Source organism: Stigmatopora argus, chromosome 14 (genome assembly GCF_051989625.1).
Source record: "Stigmatopora argus isolate UIUO_Sarg chromosome 14, RoL_Sarg_1.0, whole genome shotgun sequence".
NCBI classification, from domain to species: domain Eukaryota; kingdom Metazoa; phylum Chordata; class Actinopteri; order Syngnathiformes; family Syngnathidae; genus Stigmatopora; species Stigmatopora argus.
The window spans coordinates 17,572,456-17,596,053 of NC_135400.1; the positions used below are offsets into that span (position 1 = coordinate 17,572,456).

At 50.6% G+C, this 23,598-nt stretch overlaps 5 protein-coding genes and 1 non-coding gene across 9 annotated transcripts; 5 read left to right on the forward strand and 1 right to left on the reverse strand.

Moving 5' to 3' along the window:
• The first annotated feature begins 2,043 nt into the window (after positions 1 to 2,043).
• On the forward strand, positions 2,044 to 7,571 carry otop2 (otopetrin 2). Its single transcript, XM_077619729.1, has 6 exons — positions 2,044 to 2,672; positions 2,761 to 2,897; positions 2,970 to 3,028; positions 4,177 to 4,391; positions 4,803 to 5,668; positions 6,219 to 7,571. Exons 1-6 carry the CDS (start codon positions 2,213 to 2,215, stop codon positions 6,387 to 6,389), a joined length of 1,908 nt encoding a protein of 635 aa, XP_077475855.1. The 5' UTR covers positions 2,044 to 2,212; the 3' UTR covers positions 6,390 to 7,571.
• A 238-nt stretch (positions 7,572 to 7,809) lies between these two features.
• Positions 7,810 to 11,378, forward strand: dnaja3a (DnaJ heat shock protein family (Hsp40) member A3a). Its single transcript, XM_077618031.1, has 11 exons — positions 7,810 to 8,071; positions 8,496 to 8,620; positions 8,699 to 8,782; positions 8,858 to 9,067; positions 9,338 to 9,490; positions 9,595 to 9,742; positions 9,853 to 9,917; positions 10,364 to 10,492; positions 10,578 to 10,693; positions 10,780 to 10,877; positions 11,159 to 11,378. Exons 1-11 carry the CDS (start codon positions 7,828 to 7,830, stop codon positions 11,179 to 11,181), a joined length of 1,395 nt encoding a protein of 464 aa, XP_077474157.1. The 5' UTR covers positions 7,810 to 7,827; the 3' UTR covers positions 11,182 to 11,378.
• Positions 11,379 to 11,548: 170 nt separating this feature from the next.
• On the reverse strand, positions 11,549 to 15,619 carry hmox2b (heme oxygenase 2b). 3 transcript variants are annotated; one of them, XM_077618034.1, is made up of 7 exons: positions 15,524 to 15,619; positions 14,970 to 15,137; positions 14,434 to 14,536; positions 14,237 to 14,354; positions 13,668 to 14,159; positions 13,051 to 13,204; positions 11,549 to 12,897 (listed from the first exon to the last, which is right to left on the reverse strand). In XM_077618034.1, the coding sequence occupies exons 3-7, from the start codon at positions 14,502 to 14,504 to the stop codon at positions 12,770 to 12,772; spliced, it is 963 nt and encodes a 320-aa protein (XP_077474160.1). In that variant the 5' UTR covers positions 14,505 to 14,536; positions 14,970 to 15,137; positions 15,524 to 15,619; the 3' UTR covers positions 11,549 to 12,769. The 3 variants fall into 3 exon arrangements, with proteins under 3 accessions (XP_077474160.1, XP_077474161.1, XP_077474162.1); XM_077618035.1 differs by having other exon boundaries at positions 14,970 to 15,037; positions 15,524 to 15,606; XM_077618036.1 differs by lacking the exon at positions 15,524 to 15,619 and having other exon boundaries at positions 11,549 to 12,894; positions 14,970 to 15,517.
• tedc2 (tubulin epsilon and delta complex 2) lies at positions 15,335 to 19,964 on the forward strand. Of its 2 annotated transcripts, none has more exons than XM_077618032.1 (10): positions 15,335 to 16,006; positions 16,152 to 16,275; positions 16,681 to 16,724; positions 17,106 to 17,454; positions 17,584 to 17,622; positions 17,688 to 17,766; positions 17,849 to 17,984; positions 18,469 to 18,564; positions 18,694 to 18,890; positions 19,070 to 19,964. In XM_077618032.1, the coding sequence occupies exons 2-10, from the start codon at positions 16,172 to 16,174 to the stop codon at positions 19,211 to 19,213; spliced, it is 1,188 nt and encodes a 395-aa protein (XP_077474158.1). In that variant the 5' UTR covers positions 15,335 to 16,006; positions 16,152 to 16,171; the 3' UTR covers positions 19,214 to 19,964. The 2 variants fall into 2 exon arrangements, with proteins under 2 accessions (XP_077474158.1, XP_077474159.1); XM_077618033.1 differs by lacking the exon at positions 15,335 to 16,006 and adding an exon at positions 16,038 to 16,056.
• trnat-agu (transfer RNA threonine (anticodon AGU)) lies at positions 16,389 to 16,462 on the forward strand. The gene has a single exon. It is a non-coding gene; the product is annotated as a tRNA-Thr (tRNA).
• A 1,709-nt stretch (positions 19,965 to 21,673) lies between the features above and the next one.
• Positions 21,674 to 23,450, forward strand: LOC144088333 (uncharacterized). The gene has a single exon (XM_077618673.1). It carries the CDS (start codon positions 21,674 to 21,676, stop codon positions 22,238 to 22,240), a length of 567 nt encoding a protein of 188 aa, XP_077474799.1. The 3' UTR covers positions 22,241 to 23,450.
• The last annotated feature ends 148 nt before the right edge of the window (positions 23,451 to 23,598 follow it).

The following is a 23,598-nucleotide window of genomic DNA, read 5'->3' on the forward strand; positions in this document are numbered from 1 at the left end:
CGTTCCAATCCAGCAATTAGGGCTGTCCCCATACTAGATCCAAATCGCGATATATCGCCCTGCTTTGGATCGCGATAGGCCCAATATTCGAAAGAACACCATTTCAAAGGGATCATTTGGGACCGGACTCTTTGCTAACATTTTTATGGCTTGATTAATATTGTTTTGGAGCTTTTACGTCTTTGCCTTGGATTTTAGAATCACTTTTCAATGTCTCTTGGTCCCATTTGAGTTATTTTTATGTTTTTGGGACACAAGGTGGATAAAATGTGGGCCTTTTTTCTTTTTTGGGAACGGAACACCACCGCTCCAGAGTTCTCTTTGTTCACATGTGAAATGAGCCAACCAGCCGGGCGCGTTTGGGTACTTCCTCATTGCGACACGCTCGAAAGAAAGAAAAGCGTCGGAGCATCTCGCGTTTTTTTCATTGTCTTCACTTTGAATCCGATCTCTCGCCTTCCCAGCATCAAGGAAGTGCGAAATCGCAATGTGGAAAAAGCACCCGCGTGGGCCTCACCCAAACAAACACCTTGCGCGATTGGTCCATTGAAACTCGCGTGACAATGAACGGAAAGCCACGGCCACTTTGCATTAAAAAGGCAAAAAAAAGCGTGGCCTTTTTGCGCTGCGGGGAGGATTACGTTCAAAACAAGAAAGCCGGTGTTGCCTTCAAGGGTGACTTTTGCAAAGAAATGCAAACGGGACCTTTGGGAGATTTTCTATCACGTTGAGATTGCCAAGTCAAAGGTCATGATAGGGCAGTCAGGGGTCAAATGTCCTCGTCCTTCCGGTTTCTGTCTGCCACTTGCAATTCAGCATTTATTTTTCAATTGACAGCTTATCTGATCGTCGCTAGGCTATTTATACACATTGATATTTGTCTCAATCTTCTTTTATTATCTCGTAAATTGGATTTCTTTTTAAAATGTCAGTTGTTTTGATAAAAATGGGGAAAACATGAAATATGTTATCTTTTCCTTTTAATGAGAAGGCAAAACAGTAACTATTCTATTTTTAGTGATTTATTTACGACAGAAAAAGGTAAACATTGTCCATTTTATTTGTTTATTTTTCTAAGTTATAGATTTTTTTTAAACATCAGTTTTTTTACATTTAAAAAATGTTTCTGTTAGAAAGGGAAACATTCCACATTTCCGTTTTTTAATCGATGCGTCTATATTTGAAAAAAGAAACCTTTTAAAAGGGAAAAAGAGTAAATATCTCTCAACTTGTTCATGGAACATGAAGTGGACCGTCACCATTGACTTTGGCGGGCTAGTTTTGGACCCCGGCCCGCCTCATGGACACCGGCCGGAGCAGCCAATGGCCAATTGGAATTTCCCAGCCGCAATCCCCAAATTTCAGCTTTGGGAAAAGACGTGGTGCGGCGGGATGGAAGCGCCTTCCGCAGAATTAGCGCAAAAAATCCATTTCCTGGAAAACAGGCGTTGAACTTTATGATTATTTTGCGCACAACAGGCCTTGTTTGGCCATAATAGGCTTTTCTCCTCGCAGCAGATTTATTGACCTTTATGGCCCCCGCGGCCATCTTCCGCAGGCCTATAAAAAGGGGCGGGGAAAGCCGGGCGTCCCACACTTGCGCTCAGGTCATCCTGCAGGTAAGACCTCCGACCTCCGCCTTCACCTTCTCGTCGGGAAGCCGTGGCTCTCGAGCCTTTTGATATTTTGGGGCTGGATGGAACAAATTTTGAAGAACGATGCAGGAGATAGTCCCAATTTCTTAAAGTTGGTCATTTTCAAGTTGAATCGTACTTTTTTATGATGTGAGTCTGTGATGAAATGCAGAAAAAGCGGCATTTTGACAATTGAAAATGTTTTTCCCCATTGAAAATGAATGCCACTTTTTGGGGGGATAAATAATAACAATAAATGGCGAGAGAACCTGCGCCGCTGAATTTTTGGAACATTGTGAAGTGCGTCCAAATTTTGATAGTGTGTTGCTTGATAAGGCCAGCCCCCCTCGGGTTCCGTCGTCGTGTGAAAATTGTGAAAATTTGGCAACGCGTGTCCACGGCAAAGCTTCAACAAAGACGATGGAAAAGTTTGAAGCTGGGCGGGTTCTTTCGTCAGACGGCGGGCGAGCTCGTAAAACCAGTCCCGAACGACGCCAGGCGAAAATCCGTCGGCTCGTTCGCTCGCTCGTTTGCTCACTCGCTTTCTCGCTCGCCTTCTGGTCGGGCAGAGAGCAACCATGTGCACGCTCGTTGACTCGTCGTTTCCTCGGCCAGAGATGTGCTTGAACAGCGGCTACCCGTGCCAGTGCCTGGATGGCGGAAAGCCCGGCCAGCCCGGCCACCCCGGCCACCCCGTCCAACCGTGCCAACCGTGCGTGGCGGCCAAAGGCGAAGACGCCCACCACTCGGCGCCCGAGCACCCGGACCCGGAGAAAAAAGCCAACCGGGAGCGAGACCGAAACTGGGGCTGGATCCTCTCGGGCGTCATCTTCATCAACATCCTGATGCTGGGGATCGCGCTGGTCAGCGGCAGCGCCTACCAACACGTGGACATCAGCCTGTCCGACCAGCAAGTCTTCCTGGTGGTGATCATCATCCTCACTTGCATCTGGATGGTCTACTACATCATCTACACGGCCAGGATAGAAAACGCCGTGGCGTACCGGGACCAGCACGCCGGGCCCGTCTGGCTCAGGGGTAGGTCGGCCCGGCCTCGAACCCGACGACTTCCGTCCGTCCGTCCGTCGTGTGTCGCGCTCACAAAAAGTTTTTGGGGCCGTCCCAGGAGGAATGGTGCTCTTCGGCCTCCTCAGCATCATCATGGACATCTTCAAGATCGGCAGCTACGTGGGCTACATGCACTGCGACTCGGCCATCAAAATCGTTTTTCCCGCCGTCCAACTTGTTTTCATCTTCATTCAGGTAAGAGAAGCGCCATTTTTTTTCCATCCGAGTCGCTCGGATTTGCCGCTCATTCGCCCAATGTGTCGGCAGACGTACTTCATGTGGGTCCACGCCAAGGACTGCGTACAGCTCCACAGGAACCTGACGCGGTAAGTCCCACTTGGACTTGAAGTCCTGCCTGAAAATGGCCAATGCCAACTCTTTACCTTCATTTCATTCTGTCTCATTAGAACTTTTTGCGTGTTTCCGTGTCACAGCTTTCCAAAAATGCTGCATTTTCCAGTGGTGGCTTTCATGTTGATCACGTGAATTTATACCACCATCGTTTAATATTACTACCAATTTTTTTATGACATTCTTCTTCGATTCATCCAAACAAAAAAACAAACCGAAAGCATTTCGGCAGAACGAAGAAGAGATGACGAGAAAATTCATGACGGTAACGCCAATCTGTAACTATTGCCGGCGTCGACTCTGGTTGGATGGCGTGAGCGCGGTTTTGAACCGGTTGCGTGACTCCACTCGTGTGTTTCCCCTCCGTTTGTTTTGATCGGATTCCCAAGGTTTGGCATGACGTAGGGCGTGAGAAAATTGTCAGCCCGTAAAACCCCCGGCAATGGTCTACCAGTCTTTCCAAAAAGCCTCGTAGCGGATTGGCACCGTAGACGTGGTGGCATTTTGGAAGGCGGTGGGATGGTAAAATTCAAATGCAAAAGGCAGTTGAAAGGTTCAGGCAGAAGCACTAATTAATCTCAAATAGTTTCCTTGGGAGTGCCTAGAACGCTAATAGGAGAATTCTTCGACACATTGTTTTTTTTATTGAACCTTTCTAGCTGTTAATTGATGCACTTCAACTCAAATACCATTAAATTTGACAGTCGTGCACCAGAGAAGCCTTCAATTTTGCTAAGTGTCGATTAGCTGGCGACCACTTTAGGGTGTAGTCCCGCCTCCCGGCCCCCCGGTCGGCCTGGCTAGGTTCCAGCGCCCCCGTCGCCCTCCAACAAGGAAGGTGATCTGACTGTACTTTGTGACTCAGAAGGTTGACTGGATTGCGAAAGTGGAAAATGTCAGAAGAAGCCCCAGGCAGAATAACAACGGTGACGACACCTCGTCACCGCGTTCCGGGAAGTCAAGTCCATCAAATGCTAGCCAGGACGCCATTGCGACATTGCATGGATTTTCACGCTCCGCTCCTCCTCCGCCATCTGGCGGAGGAGGAGCGTCGACACTCGGCGACGGACCCCGGCGTCCAATTGGCTGGATTTCAATGGAGATTGCGCTGGTCTCCTTTCAGGTGCGGCCTGATGCTCTCCCTCTCCGTCAACCTGGTTTTGTGGATGGCCGCCGTCACGGACGAGTCCCTCCACCAGACGGCGCACCCCGAGGGCGAGCACGGCGACGGCCATGGCGACGGCGGTCACGGCAACCACTCCGACGAGCACCACGTAGACGAGCACCACGGCAACGACTCGCACAAGCTTTACGGGCGGAACCTGTACATCAGTAAAGGTAGGCAAAGCAAGAGGAAGCCATCCCACTAATTAGGGTTAGGGGGCGACAATTGGGCCACGATAGGTGCCCCCTCCCGAGAGGGCAAAATGCCAGAAGAAAAATTCCGGCAGCCATGGACCCATCTGTTTTGACTGGGAGGGCTTGAATGAGCATCACTTCCTGTTGTTTTGGGGTCATTTACAAGTCACTTCCTGTTCTTTTTGACTCACTGTTGACTGACTATGTTTGGGACATTCCCCCCGTTCATTTTCTGTCCGGTGAGCCAAAGTCAAGAGGAAGCCACGCGAAAAGCCCCCCCAAATCAACAGGAAGTCGCTAGCAAGCGTGGCCCAAATAAACAGGAAGTGATCTGGTTGACACGTTGGGCTAACGCCTGGCTAACGCCTGGCCTTTCTGGTTTGGCGGCAGCGAGTTTCGGGCAGGACGAGTGCGAGTGCAGCCACACTTCCTGCGCCATGTTCAAAGAGGCCTACTTCTACCTGTACCCGTTCAACATCGAGTACAGCCTCTTCGCTTCGGCCATGGCCTACGTCATGTGGAAGAACGTGGGGCGCCTGGGCGAGGCCCACGACCCGCACGGCCACGGCCCCGCCCACAAGTTCCAACTGAGGGACGCGGTGGTGGGCCCGGTGGTGGGGGTCCTGCTGGTCTTCGCCGGCCTGGCCACCTTCATCGTCTACGAGATGGACATGAAGGAGGACAAGGCGGACGACCACGCCAAGAGGGACCAGGCGCTGCTCATCCACTTTGTGATCAACATCGTCATCATCAGCCTGATGCTGGTGGCCACCTTGCTGGGCGCCGTGGTCTACAAGCTGGATCGGCGGGAGCACGATTCCGAGAAGAACCCCACCCGCAGCCTGGACGTGGGCCTGCTGGTGGGCACCTCCATGGGCCAGTTCATCATCAGCTACTTCACCATCGTGGCCATGGTGGCGTCGGGGGCCCGGGGACACCTCAACAGGCTCAACCTGACCTGGGCCATCATGATGGTGCTCCAGATCGGCCTGCAGAACTTCTTCATCGTGGAGGGGCTCCACCGGGAGCCTTTCCACGAGGAGACTCACGAGCCGCCGCCGCCGCCGGCCACGGTGACCAACGTCTACGCCGTGGAGAGCTACGGCAAAGCCGGCGACGGCGACGACGCGTCCGGCGTGGGCTTCCGGACGGAGCTGGCCGTCTTCGGCCCGCTGGTGCACTACCCGCCCAAGCTCACCTGGAAGAGGCGGGTCCTCAAGGAGGTTTCCCTCTTCCTCATGCTGGCCAACATCATCGTGAGTAACGCCAAGACGCGTCCTAAACTTGAAAAAAAATCCTCATCATTTACGCAAAATGACGACATTCCCAAAAAAATACAGTGATACCTCGACATACGATCGTAATCCGTTCCGAGACTGAGATCGTATGACGAGATTCTCGTCACTCGAGCGGACGTTTTCCATTGAAATGAATGGAAAACAAATTAATTCGTTCCAGCCCTCTGTGCACAAGTATACTACATTACCCAGAAAGCCCTCTTTTTGCCCGCGCATGCGCGTTGTGCGTTTCCTGGTCGTAGGAGAAACTCGTCTGAATTGAATCTACGTGCTCGTAGATATTGTTATACACGAAAGATATGCAAAAAAGACAGTGCCATGGCCACCTGGCTTGGTCGCATCATGAAATTTTGATCGCATGACGGGCAAATTATTCGATCGAAATTTCCGCCGTAAGACGATAATTTTGTATGACGAGCGGTCGTATGACGAGGTACCACTGTAGTTGGAGAGAAAGTGAGCAGAAATGGCTAACATTTGCTCCTCGCGTTGTGCTTTTCTCCGCCAGCTTTGGATCATGCCAGCATTTGGCGCTCGGCCCCAATTCGACCACCCGGCGGAAACGGAATTCTACGACTTCAACATCTGGGCCGCCATTGTCAACGTGGGCCTGCCTTTCGCCATTTTTTACCGCATGCACTCGGTGGCCGCGCTGTTGGAAGTCTTTGTCATCTCGTGAGCCGACCGCTGGATTTGCTTTTTTTCCAATATGGGGGTGTCAGAAACGGATGCACGTTTTGGCGTGTATTTTTGGCTGTTTTGAACCATTTCTTGCAAGCCTGTCATGGCAACTTATGTTATGAAACACGACAGCAAGAGAAACTAAAATGACAGCCGACCGTATTTTAGATACAAATACAGGATTAACGATGAAATTACATCGCAACTAGTCTTTCTTTCTCAAATGTTTTGGCCCCGCCCACAAAAAAATCTCCAAAGGCCACAGATTTCTGCTAGCATGCTATCCGTTGTTGCCGTGTGAGCATTCTGTCAACATGTGTTAGCTAACTAGCTCGACATGTCACTAAAAATACGTTAAAAGTGTGCAATCCCTACATAGAATAACAATGAATGCAAAAAAAAAAGTGTTTTCAACACAGAATTGATCAGTGCAATCATTTTTTGACACGATCACTACTTAATATCCACTTTAATTAATACTGCTGCTATTTACTGCAATGCTATTTTGCTCTGACTCATCTCTTTCAAAGAGATGATTTTTTTTGCTCGTTTTACGCTATCTTGTGGGCTTCCATTTTTACATAGGCTTCCGTATCACCGGAAAAAGACTTGCGTACAACTAAATGATCATTTCTTTAAGACTGGGATAACTGGGAAATATTTTTCAGTCAGTCTGTATGATTAGTACCTGCTGGTTGGGGATCTGCTCTATTTCCCATTATCTTAACTCAGGGAAGCTTACCGCAGGTGAATTTAGGGACTCGACTAATTGCCATGCCGTTAATCGCAAAATACCATTCACACTCCTGATTTAAAGTGTTTACTTGACCTCATTTACACGAGAAAACCCATTCCTAGTACAGAAAAAACACGTCAACGTCTTGTTTCTGTGCCGCGTAAGGCTGACATGTAGCTGTTCTACCAATTTTTTTTCTTTGGTGTCAATGTGAAATTTGTGTTGATTTTTTTCTTTTTAAAAGACATTATCGTCCTGTGTTATAGTCGCGACTGATGTTATCACTGTAAATATTTTCAATTATTAGAAGTATTTCTATTATTGTGTGAATGTATTTGTGTGAGTGTAATATTCAAATGAGTAAACAAATAAATTAATTGCACTGTTTATAAGATTCAGCTCGTGTATGCAAAGAAAAATAAATAAAAATGATCATAAAAATGATTGCAGGTGGTGGGGATGGTTGTCTTTTTGAAATTGGTCATTTTGATGAAGCTACAAAGTTCATTTAGCCGAAGGATTTTTAAAAATCTCACCTTGTAAGAGGAGGAGGCTTCAGTTTTTGTGTTGTTTACGTTTTTTGTTCGGGCTAAAAAATATTTCAATGAAAAGAGGCATTGATAGCTTTGCAATATTAACAAACAACAGCAGGTGGCACAATTACACTCTCAACTCTGCTTGTATCAAACCACTTCCTGTCATGCGCAGTAGTCGGCAGAGCGGAGGAATGATGGCGTCTTCGGCTGCTCGCTGTTCCTCACGCTGGTTAACTGCGGTGGTTTCCTCCGGCCACCGGCGCCATGCGGCGGGCGCGGTTATCCCTCCCGCCCGTGGTTCCAGCCGGGGACTTTGCACCTTCGGAACCAGGTCGCTATGGACTGGTACCGGAGGGGTTTCGGCGTGTGGCGTGGCTGGCAAAGGGTTGACATTGAGAGGACTGCCGGGTAAGCGTTAGCATGATGCTAACTCGGGGGGTTTGAACATGGGCTAGAATTCTAGCCGTATTCCTTACGTCTTTATTGATATCATGACACCTTTTACGCGCTATGACAAATCTTTGGCTGTAAAGTTAAAGTAAAGCGTTGTTTTGCTTGTGTGGTTTCTGGGCTAAATGATCCCGGCATAGGTTTCTACATAATTATTTCATGCCAAAATTAAAATGTCACTACATTTACTGCTACTGCGATGTAGAATCACGATTATCCCTCGAAATAGCAACGCGACCATTTTCGATACAGGGGTCAGTAAATCTTTCGACTTTTTGTGGTATTCCTTTATTAAAGAGTGATCTCTTTTGAAAAGGATGTTGATGGGAGCATTGTTGGGATACAAAGTATGATAAGGATATATTGTCACCCGACTCCTCAGGTTTCAAAGCTCCCCTTTGCGCCTTTCACACGAGCTCCACTGGCAACAATAAGCAAGACTTCTACCAGATCCTTGGGGTACCTCGCACAGCAAACCAGAAGGAGATCAAGAAGGCCTACTATCAGGTGCGCTTTTGCCGGTTGCCTTCACCGCTTCCATTTTGACTCCTATTCTCACAACCTGAGCCTTTTGTTTTCTTCCAGATGGCCAAAAAGTACCACCCTGACACAAATAAAGACGACCCGAAAGCAAAGGAGAAATTTGCTCAGCTGGCGGAGGCATACGAGGTTAGGCCATCGTTTCTTTTTTTTCTTCTTTTTTCTTAAAACACACGAGCTTCCACGATTGTTCCGTTCTCTCAGGTCCTCAGCGACGAAGGCAAGCGGAAGCAGTACGACGCGTACGGCTCGGCGGGGTTCGATGCCGGGCAGGGCGGCGGCGGCGGGCGGCAGTACTGGTCCGGCCAAAGCGCCAACGTCAACCCCGAGGAGCTTTTCCGCAAAATCTTCGGGGAATACTCCGGAGGACGGGGATTCGGGGACTTTAACGCCATTTTTGATCAACCCCAAGAGGTCGGTGGCGTGCTTCTGCCATTTTAATATACCATTGTTGGCTTTTATTCATGCGTAGACCGTCTTGTTTTACCTTGTTTTGTCGCCGGTCTTTTGGTCGTCGGTCTTTTGGTCGCTTGTTGTCACGGTCGGAGCGACCAAAAGACCGGTCAACCAATCGACCGCACACGGAAATATGACACGCACAAGCCAAAAAGTGCATCATGAGGAAGAAAAAGCAAAATGGCCTCTTTGCTAAGACTTGGCGCTCTTTGTTTTTCCTCTCCACAGTACATCATGGAATTGAGCTTCACCCAAGCGGCCAAGGGCGTCAACAAGGAGATGTCCGTCAACACGGAAGCGTCCTGCCAACGCTGCGAGGGCAAGGGCCACGAGCCGGGCACCAAGGTCCAGCACTGCCACCACTGCAACGGATCCGGCATGGTAAAGTCCACAAAAGCTTTTGGAGATTTGGTCTCTGCCGCTCCCAAATATCTCCCCCTGAACGCCGTCGGCCTAACCATCCGTCTGCATTTTTCTCACGGCAGGAGACGGTCAACACGGGCCCGTTCGTCATGCGCTCCACGTGTCGACGCTGCGGCGGCAAGGGGACGGTGGTCTCCCACCCGTGCCACGCCTGCCGCGGGACCGGGCAGACCAAGCAGAGGAAAACCGTGGTGGTGCCCGTTCCCGCCGGTACGTGGCGCCGCAAAAATAGCATCATTTTCCATCCGGTCCCAACGGACCGGGCGCCCCGTGTCACCCGAACTCACCCAAAACCGTCTGTTTGACCGCTCGTCCTTCAGGAGTGGAAGACGGCCAAACTGTGCGAATGCCCGTCGGGAAGAAGGAAATCTTCATCACCTTCAGGGTAAGCGGGCGCCGACCACATTTCCTCTTGCGAGCTGCTTGACCTAACGAGGCCGGCGGGGGTGCCGGAGCTTCTCTCGGCTAACCGTGGGCTGGTGGTGTGGTACACTTTGAACCGGTTGTTAGCTAATCACGGGGCACGTAGACCAACAACCATTCACGTCTATAGACAATTGGGAGTGCTCAAATTCATATACATTTGTACGTGTCTATTTGTGTATTTATGTGAAAGAAATGACTCAAATTATATACGAGATTGGCTTCAACGCGTTCTCAGGTTTTCACTCCTGACCTCATGAAAAGGTATTGTTTAAATGATTAGCTCCCTCTAGTGTTAAAGATGAGAAGTGCAACAGAATGAGCTGAAATTGAACTTATTGTATTTCAATGTGATTTTGATTCCGACTTGTTCTAAATGGGTTGTGTTGAACTTGTTTGTGGTTTCAGGTCCAAAAGAGTCCGGTGTTCAGGCGGAACGGCGCCGACATCCACTCGGACCTCTACGTCTCTGTGGCGCAAGCCATCCTGGGGGGCACGGCCCGGGCCCCGGGCCTCTACGAAACGCTCAACATAGCCGTGAGACCATTATCGTTATTATTTTTTGACCGGGCGCGTCTCGTCTGCATGTCGATTTGACGACGCCGGGAATGTCTCGGGTCAGATCCCCGCCGGCGTCCAGACCGACCAGAGGATTCATCTGACGGGGAAAGGAATCGCCCGCGTCAGCGGTTACGGCTTCGGAGATCATTACGTCCACATTAAAATCAAAGTCCCCAGGTAAGACGCCAAAGACGGACGGGCAGAATAAGTGAGCGCTCTGCTCGCTTGCTTGGTCTCAAAAGCGCCCTCCCGCCCCCCTACAGGACGCTGACGGACCGGCAACGGGCGCTGGTCACGAGTTACGCCGAGGACGAGGCGGATGTGGAAGGAACGGTGAACGGCGTCACGACCACCGCCGCAGGTTTGTGCCAGTTGTCCACTACAACTTGGGCCTTTTCTGTAGCGCGTACCCTGACAAAGGTTGCGGGGGGTCCTGGAGCTTAGAGCTTATCCTGGCCGAACTACTACGGAATGTAGGTGGGGCACGCCTTGAATTGGTTGCCAGCCAATGGCGCAGTAGTATGCAGATGTCATTTATGTGTGCTTAGTTTTTGAAAGAGTGCAACTTGTGTTTTTGGACTCTCTTGAGCTAAGTAGTTAGCCATATCAGGTGATTGTGTTTTTTTCCCTTCCCTCTTGAAGGTAAAAGATCATTCTGGACATGAGCACTCCAGATGCCAATTTGTCTTCCCTCCCTCACCCTCTGTGCACACGTCCAAACGAGGCAAAGGAGGTGCGGCGCCGACCATCGGAAACGCTTCATTCATCCATTCTAAGACTGTCAAAGAAGGTGAACCAGGCAGTTTGCATACATGCGCGAATATACACAAAATACATTAAAGATTTCCTTGTCAGAACACATTGTGCTCGTCCCTTTGCTTACTTGGTAAACCTTGCATGCCACCTTTACTCTTGTCATGAAATTCATCATTTAAATTCAATTCAACATCTAAAACGTACAATTTTCTGCCCAGGTCATTGAAATGACACAATAAACAATAAATAACGTCGGTCACAGAAGCAAAGCAAAAATTGCTTTTGGGGTTTTATTTCACGATAGACAGTCTCGTTCAAGTTGTCCAGAAAGTCATAGTACACGTGTATAGTACAATATTCATGCAGACGTCTAGAAGCGTTTCACTTGTTGTCGAGAGAAAAGGTAAACGTTCAAAATGGTCAGGACTGGGCTTCAAATTCAAAGTGTGCCATTCCGACGTCTTAAAGGAACCGGCTGGGATCGGGATCGGGATGGGGAATCAATTCATCTTGGCTTCCCGCTTCCGCTTTCCGTTCCCATTCTTTATATATTTGTAGAAAAACAACCTCTTCTCATAGTAGTATTACAGTATTGGAAATATTTTCAAAAGTACTTTACATCCTTTGTGTTAAACACAGCAATCATTCAAACAATTGGCCGTTGCCACGGGATACCGCTTTGATTTGCTTGCATTGTTCCAAAATCGCGTGAACTTTTGCCACCATTGACGGCTATAGTAGACAAACTGCTCGTGTACTCCCCGCATTTGCATACATTTACTTGATAAAATTGAGCCAGATTTTTGTTGTTGTTGCCGCACATTAAGGCAGTTTCAAAGGACACAAGATTATATATTAGGGAAGGGAAAAAAAGCATTGCATTATTCACACGCATCTTCTTTCCTGAGTCAAAACGGAGACCCTGTACAGCCCCCCCCAAAAAACACATACGCATCGTGCATAGTATGTTTTACCAAGCAGCTTTGTGTGGCCATGCAGAAGGCCTACAGCACTTTTAAACCGTTGTTTCCATTGATTATTTGCCTTTTTTAAACAGTCATTAAAAAAACAAAGCTAGGTTTAAAGTCAAAGCTAAAACTAATAGTTTCAATTCTATTTACAAAAAGTTAAACTGTAGTCCTCACTAGAAGCAGAATGAGCTTTGAATGGCATACGACGAAAACAGTCGGGCAGTTTTTGGTTCCAATCCCCAAATTAAAATGGATCCCACCATTTCAAAAGCAAATACAATGTGATTGGGGAGCCTATGGGTTGAAGGGCAAAAGGAGCTGTAGCGCATAAACTTCAGTTACGAGAAGGTGGGAGAAAACCGGATGTGGGAGCAAATGGCGTCACGCGATGGAGGGATGGTGCGAAGTAAGGAGGTAGAAAAATGAAAATGTTGGCTTAGATGGGCGTTTTCCTTCAAATCCACACCTTGACTTTTTGGTCTCCTGAGAAGCTTTCCGGGTGTCCCGGCGGTTCCTCTGGCTCCCCTCACATGACGTACCAGGCCAGGAGGCCGGCCAAAAGGGCCACGCAGGTGGCCACCAGGAAGTGCCCGCTGGGGTGAGCCAGGACGGCCGCGGCCAGCTGACACGCCTGCGTGGTCCCGCCCGTCGCCGCTGAAACGTAGAAAGAGCCATTCAATGACTTTTCAACGTGTACAACGGCCTGGCTTATGTGAAACATTGCCGATGCGCCTCCTTTTTCTTTTGGAAATTTGGTCCCGTGAGGAACATCTAGCGGTGAAAAAGCACGAAATGGATGCGACGTACTCATTTTGGCAGCATAATAGGGGCACTTGCTGACGTCGCCTCCGGCGTCTCCGTGAACGGGCATTCCGCTTTCGGAGTCCTCCTCGTCCTCCTCTTCTTCCTCCTCTTCCTCTTCCTCCATGGCTTTGCCAATCTCCTCCAGCTCCTCAAAAACCTGACCAGACAGACGGCGTAAAACACGCATGATTAGAAAGTCTGCATATGCATCTACTGCCCATTCTGGATGTTTATTCTTGTCGATGGCGGAGCATATTTGGTCCTGTTTAGTTTTGGGGTACCCAAAGGTTAGCTTTCACATTTTGGCGATACGAGGTTCAGTTAATATGCTTGTTCCACAGCATGCTAGTTCATTTTGGGTCACTTCCTGCACATTTTGGATCATTCCCTGTTGTTTTGTTTCGATTGCTTTTTTGGGTCATTTCCTGTAGATTTGGAGGTGTTTTTTTCAGTCATTTCCTGTCGATGTCCCATCAAAAACGAATGGACCCATTTGATATCAATGGGGAGTTTTTGGGGACATTTTTGACAAAACCTAATGATTTTTGTGTGCCTGGATTTCCAGTACAATGTACGTTTAGGGTTAAGGCAAGAGGTAAGCGATGGGGGCGCGCCCTCACCTCCATGTTGAAGCGAAAGGCCTCCACGGCTTCTTCCACCACTCGCTTCTTGGCCTCGGCGTCCAGATCCAGCTGGTTCATGCGGCTGCGGTAGAGCTGCTTGAAGGCCTTGGCGCTGTGGATGGCGTCAAACTGGTAGAACTCCAGGCCCTCCCCCGTGGCGGGGAGCTTGAGGGCCCTCTGCGCCACCTTCTTCAGCACCTGGCCGCCGGACAGGTCGCCCATGTAGCGGGTGTAGGCGTGCGCCACCAGCAGGGCCGGCTCCTCCCGCCCCACTTGCCGGATGCGCTCCACGTAGCGGCGGGTGGCCGGGGAGCGCCGGATGCGGCCCTCCCACTCGCCGCCGTAGAAGAACTCCAGGTCGCGGGCCAGCGGCTCGTGGCGGTGCAGCTCGGCGGGGAAGTACAGCGGGGCCAAGTGCGGGTGCTCCTTGTTCCGTTCCATTTCCTCCTCCATGGCGCAGTACGTGTAGTAGAGGGCCACGGCGCCCAGCTGCCCGACAGAGGTCAGCGGCGGGTTTTTTCTCTGGCCCCCTCGCCGGGCCGCCGCCGTCACCGTCGCGCCCTCACCTTGAAGAGCTCCCGGCTGATCCGTCCCCGCAGGAAGTCCTTGACGAACCGGGTGTTCTCCGCCTTCTCGTGGACGTCTTTGGTGCCGGCGGCCAGCATCTCCGACAGATCCTCGGGTCTGGCGAGAGAGGGCGACGTTGCCGCGGCCTCAACCGAGACGTTCAAAAGAAGCGGAGATGTACGAGGGAGATCCTCACCTGAGGTTGTCCCCTTGCTCCTCGTGGACGGGTCCTTCTCCGTTGGACAGGCTCTCCGTGGCCGTGGCCATGATGTCTCGTTTGGGAACTCGGCCTAAGAAATCTTTACCGGATATGTGACAATGTCACATTCAAAAAGTGGTCACATTTGGACTTCTTTGCCCGGCGTTACGGCGCTCAAAAGTACCACAACGATGAATAATCACTTCAAATGAAGCCGTTGGCAAAAATAAAGAGGAAACGACAACAGGATGCCGCTTCCTTCGTTCCTGCTCATTTGGATTGACTTCTATACCTGTCATGGGCAGTAATAATACTATCGATAGTTCATTTAAAAAAAAAAAATCCCAGTTTAAGGAGTCTTACCCCATTTCAGTTGACTATAAATTGGATGTGTATTTATTTGTCTTCCTTCGTTCATTTTAGGGTACTAACGGGGTCACTCAAACAATGAATTGCAACATGAAGACGTAAAAAATCGTAGCCTCTGACCTTAACCCAGATTGCAAGCAGTTAAATCATCAATTCATATTTACCAAAGAGCCCAGGGAGGCTTTTATGGCCCGACTGGTGTTGTCGATGTCACCGAGGTTGCAGTGAAGATCTGTCAACGGATTGTGTTGAAAACAAGGGATCGGCGCTGGTTGACAAAAGTGCAAACTGATACGAGCAAGTCAGTCAGGTCAATGACACGCTCGATGATACTGGCACACACAAAAAAACAACAACACAGCAAACAAAAGGCCCTGTGTCATTTCACGCCGACTCCATGTGTCAGAGAGCTGCAATCGCGTCAGTTATTGTTCCAAAGAGGCTTTCAAAAGCCGTGGCTTAAACGCATGCGTATTGTTGTTTGTTTGTCAGAAAATCCTCGCGATGAAACGTTATTTGGAAAACAATAACAGCTAACTTGGCTTGCTAGCGGCACAGCGGCTAATTCCTAGCGAGCATTGGGGAAAGAAAGTTCCATTGGGAGTCGCTCGATGAATTTACAACAAGAATTGCATAGGACGTTGTTTTTGTTGACATGTCAAATTCCGATTTAAACGGCACAACGGTAGACGATCGGCGTAACGCAGTATATACTGACCTTCACTCACTGCGGCCACTACGCGTCGCTCGTCTGTGCGACGGCAGGCTAGATGCCCACGGCGCATGTCAGGCTCCGCCCCGATGCCGGTTTCGGCGGTCACGTGATGCAAACAACAAGCGCTTATGCGGGTGCTAATTTCCAACCTCGAAATGGTGCAAATGAGTCAAAATATTCAAATAAACACTTGGAACATTATGGCACGTGTTTAATGTCGACTCAAAAACAATGACCAGTACGTCGTACACGTCCAAATGTTATTTTATTTGACGGAGTCATTTATAAGGCTGAAATCTATGCATATGGAGTCAAACTCCGGAGCGCTAGCACCTCTCGCGAGAGTTGAGATACGTAGAAGAAACAAAGTCAAAATGTTTTTTTTTTATGTGGGGGAAAAATAGACTTATATTTTGTGAAACAGGCTCAACTCTTGGCCACGAGCAATGTAAAGAATGTCAATCACCACCGTCTTTTAACTTTTGGGTGAGGTTACACTTCCGTCTACGTCATAACTACGCGGGAGAAACCTCGAGGTCGATTTCAGACTAATTTAACATCAAATATAAGTAACCATGACACATTTGGACTCTTCTAATGGACTAATGCTGCTTTAAATGTTATTTTGAAGCTAACGCCGGTTAAAGAAACATGTCAGTGCTTAGTGCGGTGGAGGCAGCCATCAAGTTGTCCAAAGAAGAGCAGGCGAAGGTGAATGGCCGCATTCACTTTTACAAAGATTTACGACAAAGTCTGTAAGTACGATATGTTAGCTGACTGGCACTCATTTTTCATCTTTACAGTTTGGAAAAAGTGGGCTTAAGTTGTCGACTGTTGAATTCGCCCGAAAGCGTCAGTGCTGCCACTTGGCGCTGTGGCTTAGTTGGTTAAAGCGCCTGTCTAGTAAACAGGAGATCCTGGGTTCGAATCCCAGCAGTGCCTTTTTCATGTCGTCTTCAAGAATGAACCACGGACGTTTTAGTCTTCACGTTCGGCATGTTATTAGAAACGTTTCACGCTATCATGAAGGGAAATGCAATTTGAGCAAAGCAGAATCTTTACGCAACATCTTACAGTCATTGTAGTTTGAATTGTATTGAATGGATTTGTTATGTTTGTTGGCCTTATAGCATTGTAGAACTTGTTTCTTTTGCCCGCAGGACAGCTCCAGATGAACCAAAAGCCACCGACAATGCTGCAACTGGTAATTTCCCCTCTCGCATCACAGGGTTAAAGTATAATATGAGCATATACACATGCCACAGATGGATACAAGTCACATTTGGAGTCCAAATGGATTGAATATCGTTGTCTGTGGCAGCTACGGAATTAATGAACCGGTTGTTCATTTACTGTGAGCCGATAAATGTGAATCAATGAGGTAGGCTGCGTGGCATCGGAGACAGGAGAAAAAGAGGTTGTTTTTTCGGTGCACAATATTCAGTGGATGGACACCAGAGAGCAACAACTACTAGTTGGACACCGGAGGCCACTCTTTGAGGAAATACGCAAGTCATTAGATGGCGGCGCGCGAGCCTCATCTCTCCCCCGAACACGAGCTAAAAATTGACGTGTGTTTGTTCAGACTTGCCGACTTCATCATCCCCAGCGGAAAGGCGAGAAATCAAACTGCTGGAGCAAGCGTTAGAAAAGGCCCTGCACGTTCGGACCGGCCGAGAGCCCCCGAGGAATCCGGCCGCCGCGGCCCGGGGGAAGGGGCCGTCCGGCGGTGACCCTAAAGCGCCCAAAAAGCCCGGAATCTCCAGGTCCTCGGCGCCCCGCCTCGCCGGCGGGTTAAAGAACGGCACCGACGCAGACGCTTCGGCTCAACGACGGGCGCCCAAAAGCGGAAAAGCCACAGCCTCCGTTAGCTCGAGCGCCACGCAACGTCAGGCCCAAAGCGTGTCATCTCAAAAAGGAGAGGCGGCGACAACGTACGGACTTACTATTTTCATTCATTTTCCGAAAGTACTGCTTAGTGTCGTGGGATGCCGGAGTGGCGACGGGCATCTAACCGTCCCGACTCATCGGCCGCCATTGACCACGATTGACGTCTTTTTCAGATTGCGGAGCCCGATGCCCCCCGGTCGGATCTCTGCCAGGTTTGAACGCAACCGATGGGCCCAAACGCCGTACGTGGAGCCAAGTTGACTTTCTCTTTGGACAGAATGTGGGACAAAGTGAGCAGCTCTCAGAGGAAAGTGGCGCCCGGCAGGAGCGGCTTCGTGGAGCGAATGAGAGCCACGGTATGTCCTCCTTTGCGACAACGGCCCGGCCAGTAACTTCGGGTAAGTAAGTCTCGGCGCCATCTGTCCGCGCCGTCGGCAGTTTCCCGACGGCTGGCCTCGCGGGAGCCCGGAGAGGAGCGCGGCGCTGCTCGGCGACTTGACTCGCCGGGTGGACCGACTGGACCGCCGGTGCCGGACCGTGGACCGTCTGGGTCAGCTGAGCCCGGCACAAGCGGGTGAGTCAAACTGTTGGCCGGCCGCTTGGCTTTCCCAACGCAAAATGTCTGCTTCTCGGATAAAATAGGCGCTCGCTAAGCTAACGCGGACTGGAAACGCAAATGTACTTGTGTCCACGAAGTTCTTGGCTTGTACACCAGATGGGAGTTGCGTCTATTTCGGCGTTCTAAAGATGACCATTCTAATCCTCAAGCTTCCCAAAACTTGATCGTTTTATTTGATTAACGAAGTAACTAACAGCCAGCCTTAGTTTGGATATTTATGATGCCGTGAGCGCACCAAGCCTCGTCTTGCCAGAAACTGGGGTTGTTTTTAATTAACCTTGACTGTGTAGAGCGTGATTTACGTGCATCCGTTTGGAATTCCAATCAGGCCTTTTAAATTCTACTTTGGCTTACGAGCGTCCATTTTGAATTGGATTCCGACCTTTTTATTTCTACTTTGACCTTAAGACGACTTGTTTTTTTTTTTGAATGACTGCAGGGAGGCCAGAAGAAGACGGGTATTCCCGCCCAACGCTCCAGACCCTGCAAAAGACGGCCATGGAGCTGCGGGGCACGCTAGAGAAAGCAAAACAAGGTAGGCCAGAAAAATGGAGATTTCATTGGAGCGGAAATGATTTGGGGAAGTCTTCGCAGATGATGGGCGGGATTCATTGGATTCGTTCCGTAATTGGAGCCTCTCTCAATAGCCGTATTTTCCCACCAGAGTGGGAAGCGTGGGCCGAACGGCGGCCGGAAGGAGTCCCTTTTGACGCGTGGGACCCGCGCTGGTCCGCGGGCGACGCCCTCGTCGGCCGCGGACCGCCCGTGAGCGTGGCCTACGCCTCGGAGGACGAGCTGCGACGGCTGGAGGCCGTCAGGATGAGGGTGGCTCTCCTGCAGCAGGAGACGGACCTCCAGCAGGTTTGTCCCTTCAGATTCTTCCACTCGGAGCAAACATCAAACAATTTGGAAACGGCATTTTGAAGGGTTTGAAAGACAGCCCTAGCAAATTTAAGTTTAAGTGAGGTTTCCGCTGACTTTGACGATGTGTTCGAAAGCCCTGATTGATGGCGTTTCCTTTGACTCTGGTGTGGCGTCAGGCCCTGGTGGACGCTTTGGCCCCCGCGCTATCCTCCGGCCTCCCTTCCTCCGCCGAGCCCAGCGTGCTGAGAGACTTGTACTCCTTGCTGGGCGAAGGAGGTCAGCGCTTCCCCGCCGTCGTCCTGGACTCGGATTCCGACTGATCTGATGGTCGCCGACTTTTGCGTCTGGGAAAAAAACCCAACCCCGAATAAACGAGCATCGTTCCTTCGCCCTGGCTCTTTGCCCACTCGTCCGTCCGCCCGTTTCCGATGCCAACGCGTCCCAGGTGGACGGCCATTGGCCTCGAGCGGGAACTCAACCCGCACGCAAAAGTCAGGTGAGTGAACCACACACATTCGCCACAAGGCGGATGGGAACGTGAGGCCGTGACGTGTCATTTGAAATGTCAGTCGGGCAACGGCGCACAAATTAGCAAGCATTGACACTCACGCCAGCACGGTGCAAACATGTGCCGTATTTTTCGCACGACAAGGCGCTAGTCGGTGTGAATCTCATCATCCAGAGAAGTGGAAAAAAAACCCAAGTGGCATTGCAGCATTTGTAGGCGGCCATTTTTTGGGGAATGTATCCCTAAAAATCAGGAACAAACCAAGTATTCCTGGTCCAATGGAGAACGACATGCCAAGAAGGCCGCTGTTATCGCAACAACGAACGGACTGTTGACGAAACAACTGTTGAACTCTGGAAAAGTGCGGCTTATAGTCCGGAAGAAAGCGGTACATTTCTTATGCCTTCTTAGCCTTAGCTGGGCTTTAAACTTCAACCTAGACTGGGATGCCGGCGTGCTCAACTCGTCTCCCAATTAATGGTGGACCGTCATCAATCTTTACATTTTATATTCATGCTTTTGCAACAAAATAAAAATAAACGTCATTATTGGAGTACCCCAAAGTCATTGCAAAATACTATTGCCAAATGCAATTCACCATCTGCCATGTAAAAACTCATTTTCTCACCCAATGGGAGGCGAAGGAAGGGTGTACGTCGGGGGTTGGCGCCTGCCCGCCCGAGTCGCCATCGGGTCGGTTCGGGTCGGGCCCGGACAGACGAGGCGACAGGTGGCTCCGAGTTCAGCCAGCCGGACGTGGGTGTTTGGGGCCCGCCGAGACGATGCGGGCGGGGCGGCCATATGCCGGCCTCGGGAAATGCCAACATTTCCCCCCCCGAAAACTCTGTTTTCTGGACTGCGAGTCGCATTTTTGTCTCGCTTTGACTGGGCCTGCCCCAAATACTAAGGTTTCTTTGTATGTTTTTGCCCAGCGCTCGTCACCCTGAGATATAAAAACAACTGTTGGCCGCCAAGCGGAGACTAAAAAGAAAGCCACGGAAACCGAAAAGTTCCCTCAGGAATCCATGTTTTACGCTCGAACCGGTGGTTTTCTCCCAGAAAGCCCGTTTGCGCCTTTGTTTGGCTTTGCCTCCTCGAGAGTAACGGCATCGGCCGCTTAGTCACTCCAACCATCTGCTGGCCCGCATCGGGCCAGGCTTTGGTTAGCGGCGTTCCCCTCGTATCCCGCGGGAAGCGAAGCCGACAGAAGAAGACGCCATTTGCATACATATGAGAATATTAGCTCTCCAATGATCTCCCGCTATGGGCCTTTGAGGAGCTTTTATCTCATCACGATGAGACAGACAACGTCGGGTTATCGCTTGTTTTGCTGTCACGCGAGGTATCCACAACAGCAGAATGCCAAATTACGAGTCCGTAACTATCACTTATTTAGGTCTTTGCCGAGTAAATGCACCTTATGGAGAAGCACTACCAATTTCGTCATGCGCAGTTTCTGGGTGTGATGACAAGTAGGCTTTTGTTGTTGATGATGACGACAGGGCCTATGTCCCATTATTATTATTATTGTGGCCATTGGCTGTTGTGTTGTGGCTTGTTTGCAATCTTGTTTTTTTACAATTAGCCATCGTGTTGTGCGCAATTATTACCATTGGGGTTTGTGTTGCAGCTTATTTGCTTTCCTCTTTTTTTTCCAATTTGCAATCATATATAGCGGGATTTGTACTATGGCAATTTTTACTGGAGCTTTTTTCTTCCTTTTGCCAAGCGTTTCCACCTTCCACTCGTCTCGACACTTGTTTGCCACGGTGCATTTAGAGGAGACTTGAGGCCCTCGGAGGTTGCTTTTAATCTCCCATCTGGATTTCATCTGGCCTTTGCCCCGTTCTCCGCCGTCTTTCGACATTCTAAAGCTATTAGTGGGTTTCCTTTCATTTAGCAAGACGCGGCATGACCAGTGTTTGCGTGAGTGGGTGGGACGCCAGCGGGGGCGATCGCGCGTGGGTGAGAAGGCCCGGGTAGATGTCCACGTGCACCCCCCCCCCCTTCCGCTGCGCCGCTCTTCAGTTTACGAGCGACGGCTGACACACCTTTGTTATTGCAGCCCAGGGCGAGAGGGGGCCGCTGGGCTTCCCACGTATGGCACAAAGCCTTTGAAAGGAGGGCTGGCCTTTGCGGCACATCCCACTCCGTAACGTGGAAAAGACCACGGTCGCCGTGGAAGAAACGCAGGGAAGAAAGCTAGTCTCCCCTTCCCACTCTTCATCTTCCCCCGTCCTCTCCGATCTGACGTCAGCCGCGAGAAGGTCCAATGGGGGCGCTTCGACTCCCCCGGAGCCGCTCCTCCCCTCGTCGCTTTATATGCCAGCGGCCGCGGCGTCGGGTCTCAGCGCGCGACGTGCCGCCTCGGAGTCGGCGCCCGGAGAGACCCCGGTCGGGGAGCCCGCTCTCAGAGGCAACGTGCTGGGAAAGCTTCCCCCGCTCCGCTTTGGAGTCCAGTCGCCGGTCGGCGCTCCGCTCCGCCGAGGGCTTCCGGCGCCGATCCCGTCCGGGGCCCCTGGCGTGCCGGCCGCCGGAGGGCCGGTCCACGCAGGTCCCGGAGACGCTCTCCTCCTTGGAACGTCTGTCCCAGGCCACCGGGGGCATGGAGAAGTCTTGGTACCGTTGCATCTTTCCCTTCGGGATCATCTCCTTGGTCATCGGCGCGGCGGGCACGGCGGTGACCTACGCCTACCAGGACTTGCCCCAGACCAAGGTGGCGTCTCTGGTCCTGCTGGCCTCGGGGATCTCGCTCCTGCTGACGGCCGCCGCCTGCTGGACCGGCCGCCGGAAGAGGAGGAAGGAGAAGGAGGGCGGCGCCGAGCGCTGTCCGCCGTGAGATGGGAGGAAGGGCCGGGGGGCCTCGGAGGAACTCCGCCGACCCGGGTCCGGGAGTTGACCCCAATCGCCAGATCGCCTCCGCTCGTCCGGCCCGGGGGATGACGGACGGATCTGTTGGGTCCGGACCACCGTCCTCCTTTGGTTTTATCACGGGGTGTCCGTCCGGTGTCCAAACGGCCTCCGAGGAGACGCGGCCGAGGCGTCCTCCCCGACCAGGGACGGGTGACTCTCGACCCGGGTGGGAGCGGGGCAACCCGATCCGCCCGCGTCAGCGGACGCCGTCACTCCCGCGTCCTGTGACACCGCAGCAATGTGTCGGGGGGGTCGAGCTTCGACTTTTCTGACGCAATGGGAGAATGGAACACGCCGTCTCGGCTAACCGGGATCGTCACCCCCGGCCGATCCGGCCCCTCCCACCCGTACGTGAATGGAAAAAGGCTCGGTCCCGCTCGTATCTTTCCACTGGAACTCCCGCTCGCCCTTTTTTCCTCAAGCGACCCATCTCCATTCGGTCCCGAAGGAGATTGTCCGACTGGAGCAGAAAGGAACAAAGTTGTGGAAATAAGCTAGCCCCAAACGATGCATTTTCCTCTTTGGGGGGCGATGGGTGCTACACGCAGCATCTGGAAAGGACATTCTCTTGCTTGTGCTCTGATTTCCACACTTGTACTCTTTCACTTTCCAACTCAAGACCATGAGTTTTGGAAAGTATGTCAATTTTTGTCCCTGCTTATGCTGAACTGTAGTATTTCAAACATATCTAGGGCCCCCCAAAATCAGTCAGTTTATAAGTGACAGTTACATTTGAAATATTACATTGAGATATCCTCACAGAGGTTCAAATGTTATAGAAAAAAAGGCATCTTTTGCTTAACGAGTGTATTTGACAGGCAAGCTAAAAACGAACTACGACCGTCCGGTCTTATCAGCCCATAGACGGGACAAAGAGACCAGATATTTTTCTTCCTTTTGCCTTTATATATCAAAATGGAGGAAAAGTCTACCTCTATGCTCTGTGTTTTGGTGGGGGAACATTGTCATGTTTGTCCTTTTTACATTTTTTATTGTACTTTGGCACCCCCAAAGTTTCCTGCTTATGCTATCGGTCCAGATGTGCTTTACCCGCAGACTGTATATTTGGACTTTCCTGTTCCATGTGGGTGCCTCTTTTACAGTGGTGCAATTAAATGAATGTTCTGTTAAACACACGCTTGCTTCTTTATCTTCATTCATATCTGAATTGAAACTCTACTTTAGCAGCACTTTGTGTGCGGTCCAGATCAAAACTACTGCGAGTAAACCTCTCTCCCTGTGCTTTGAACTTTGGTTTGATGATTCTCTTGTAGTAATGTGCAC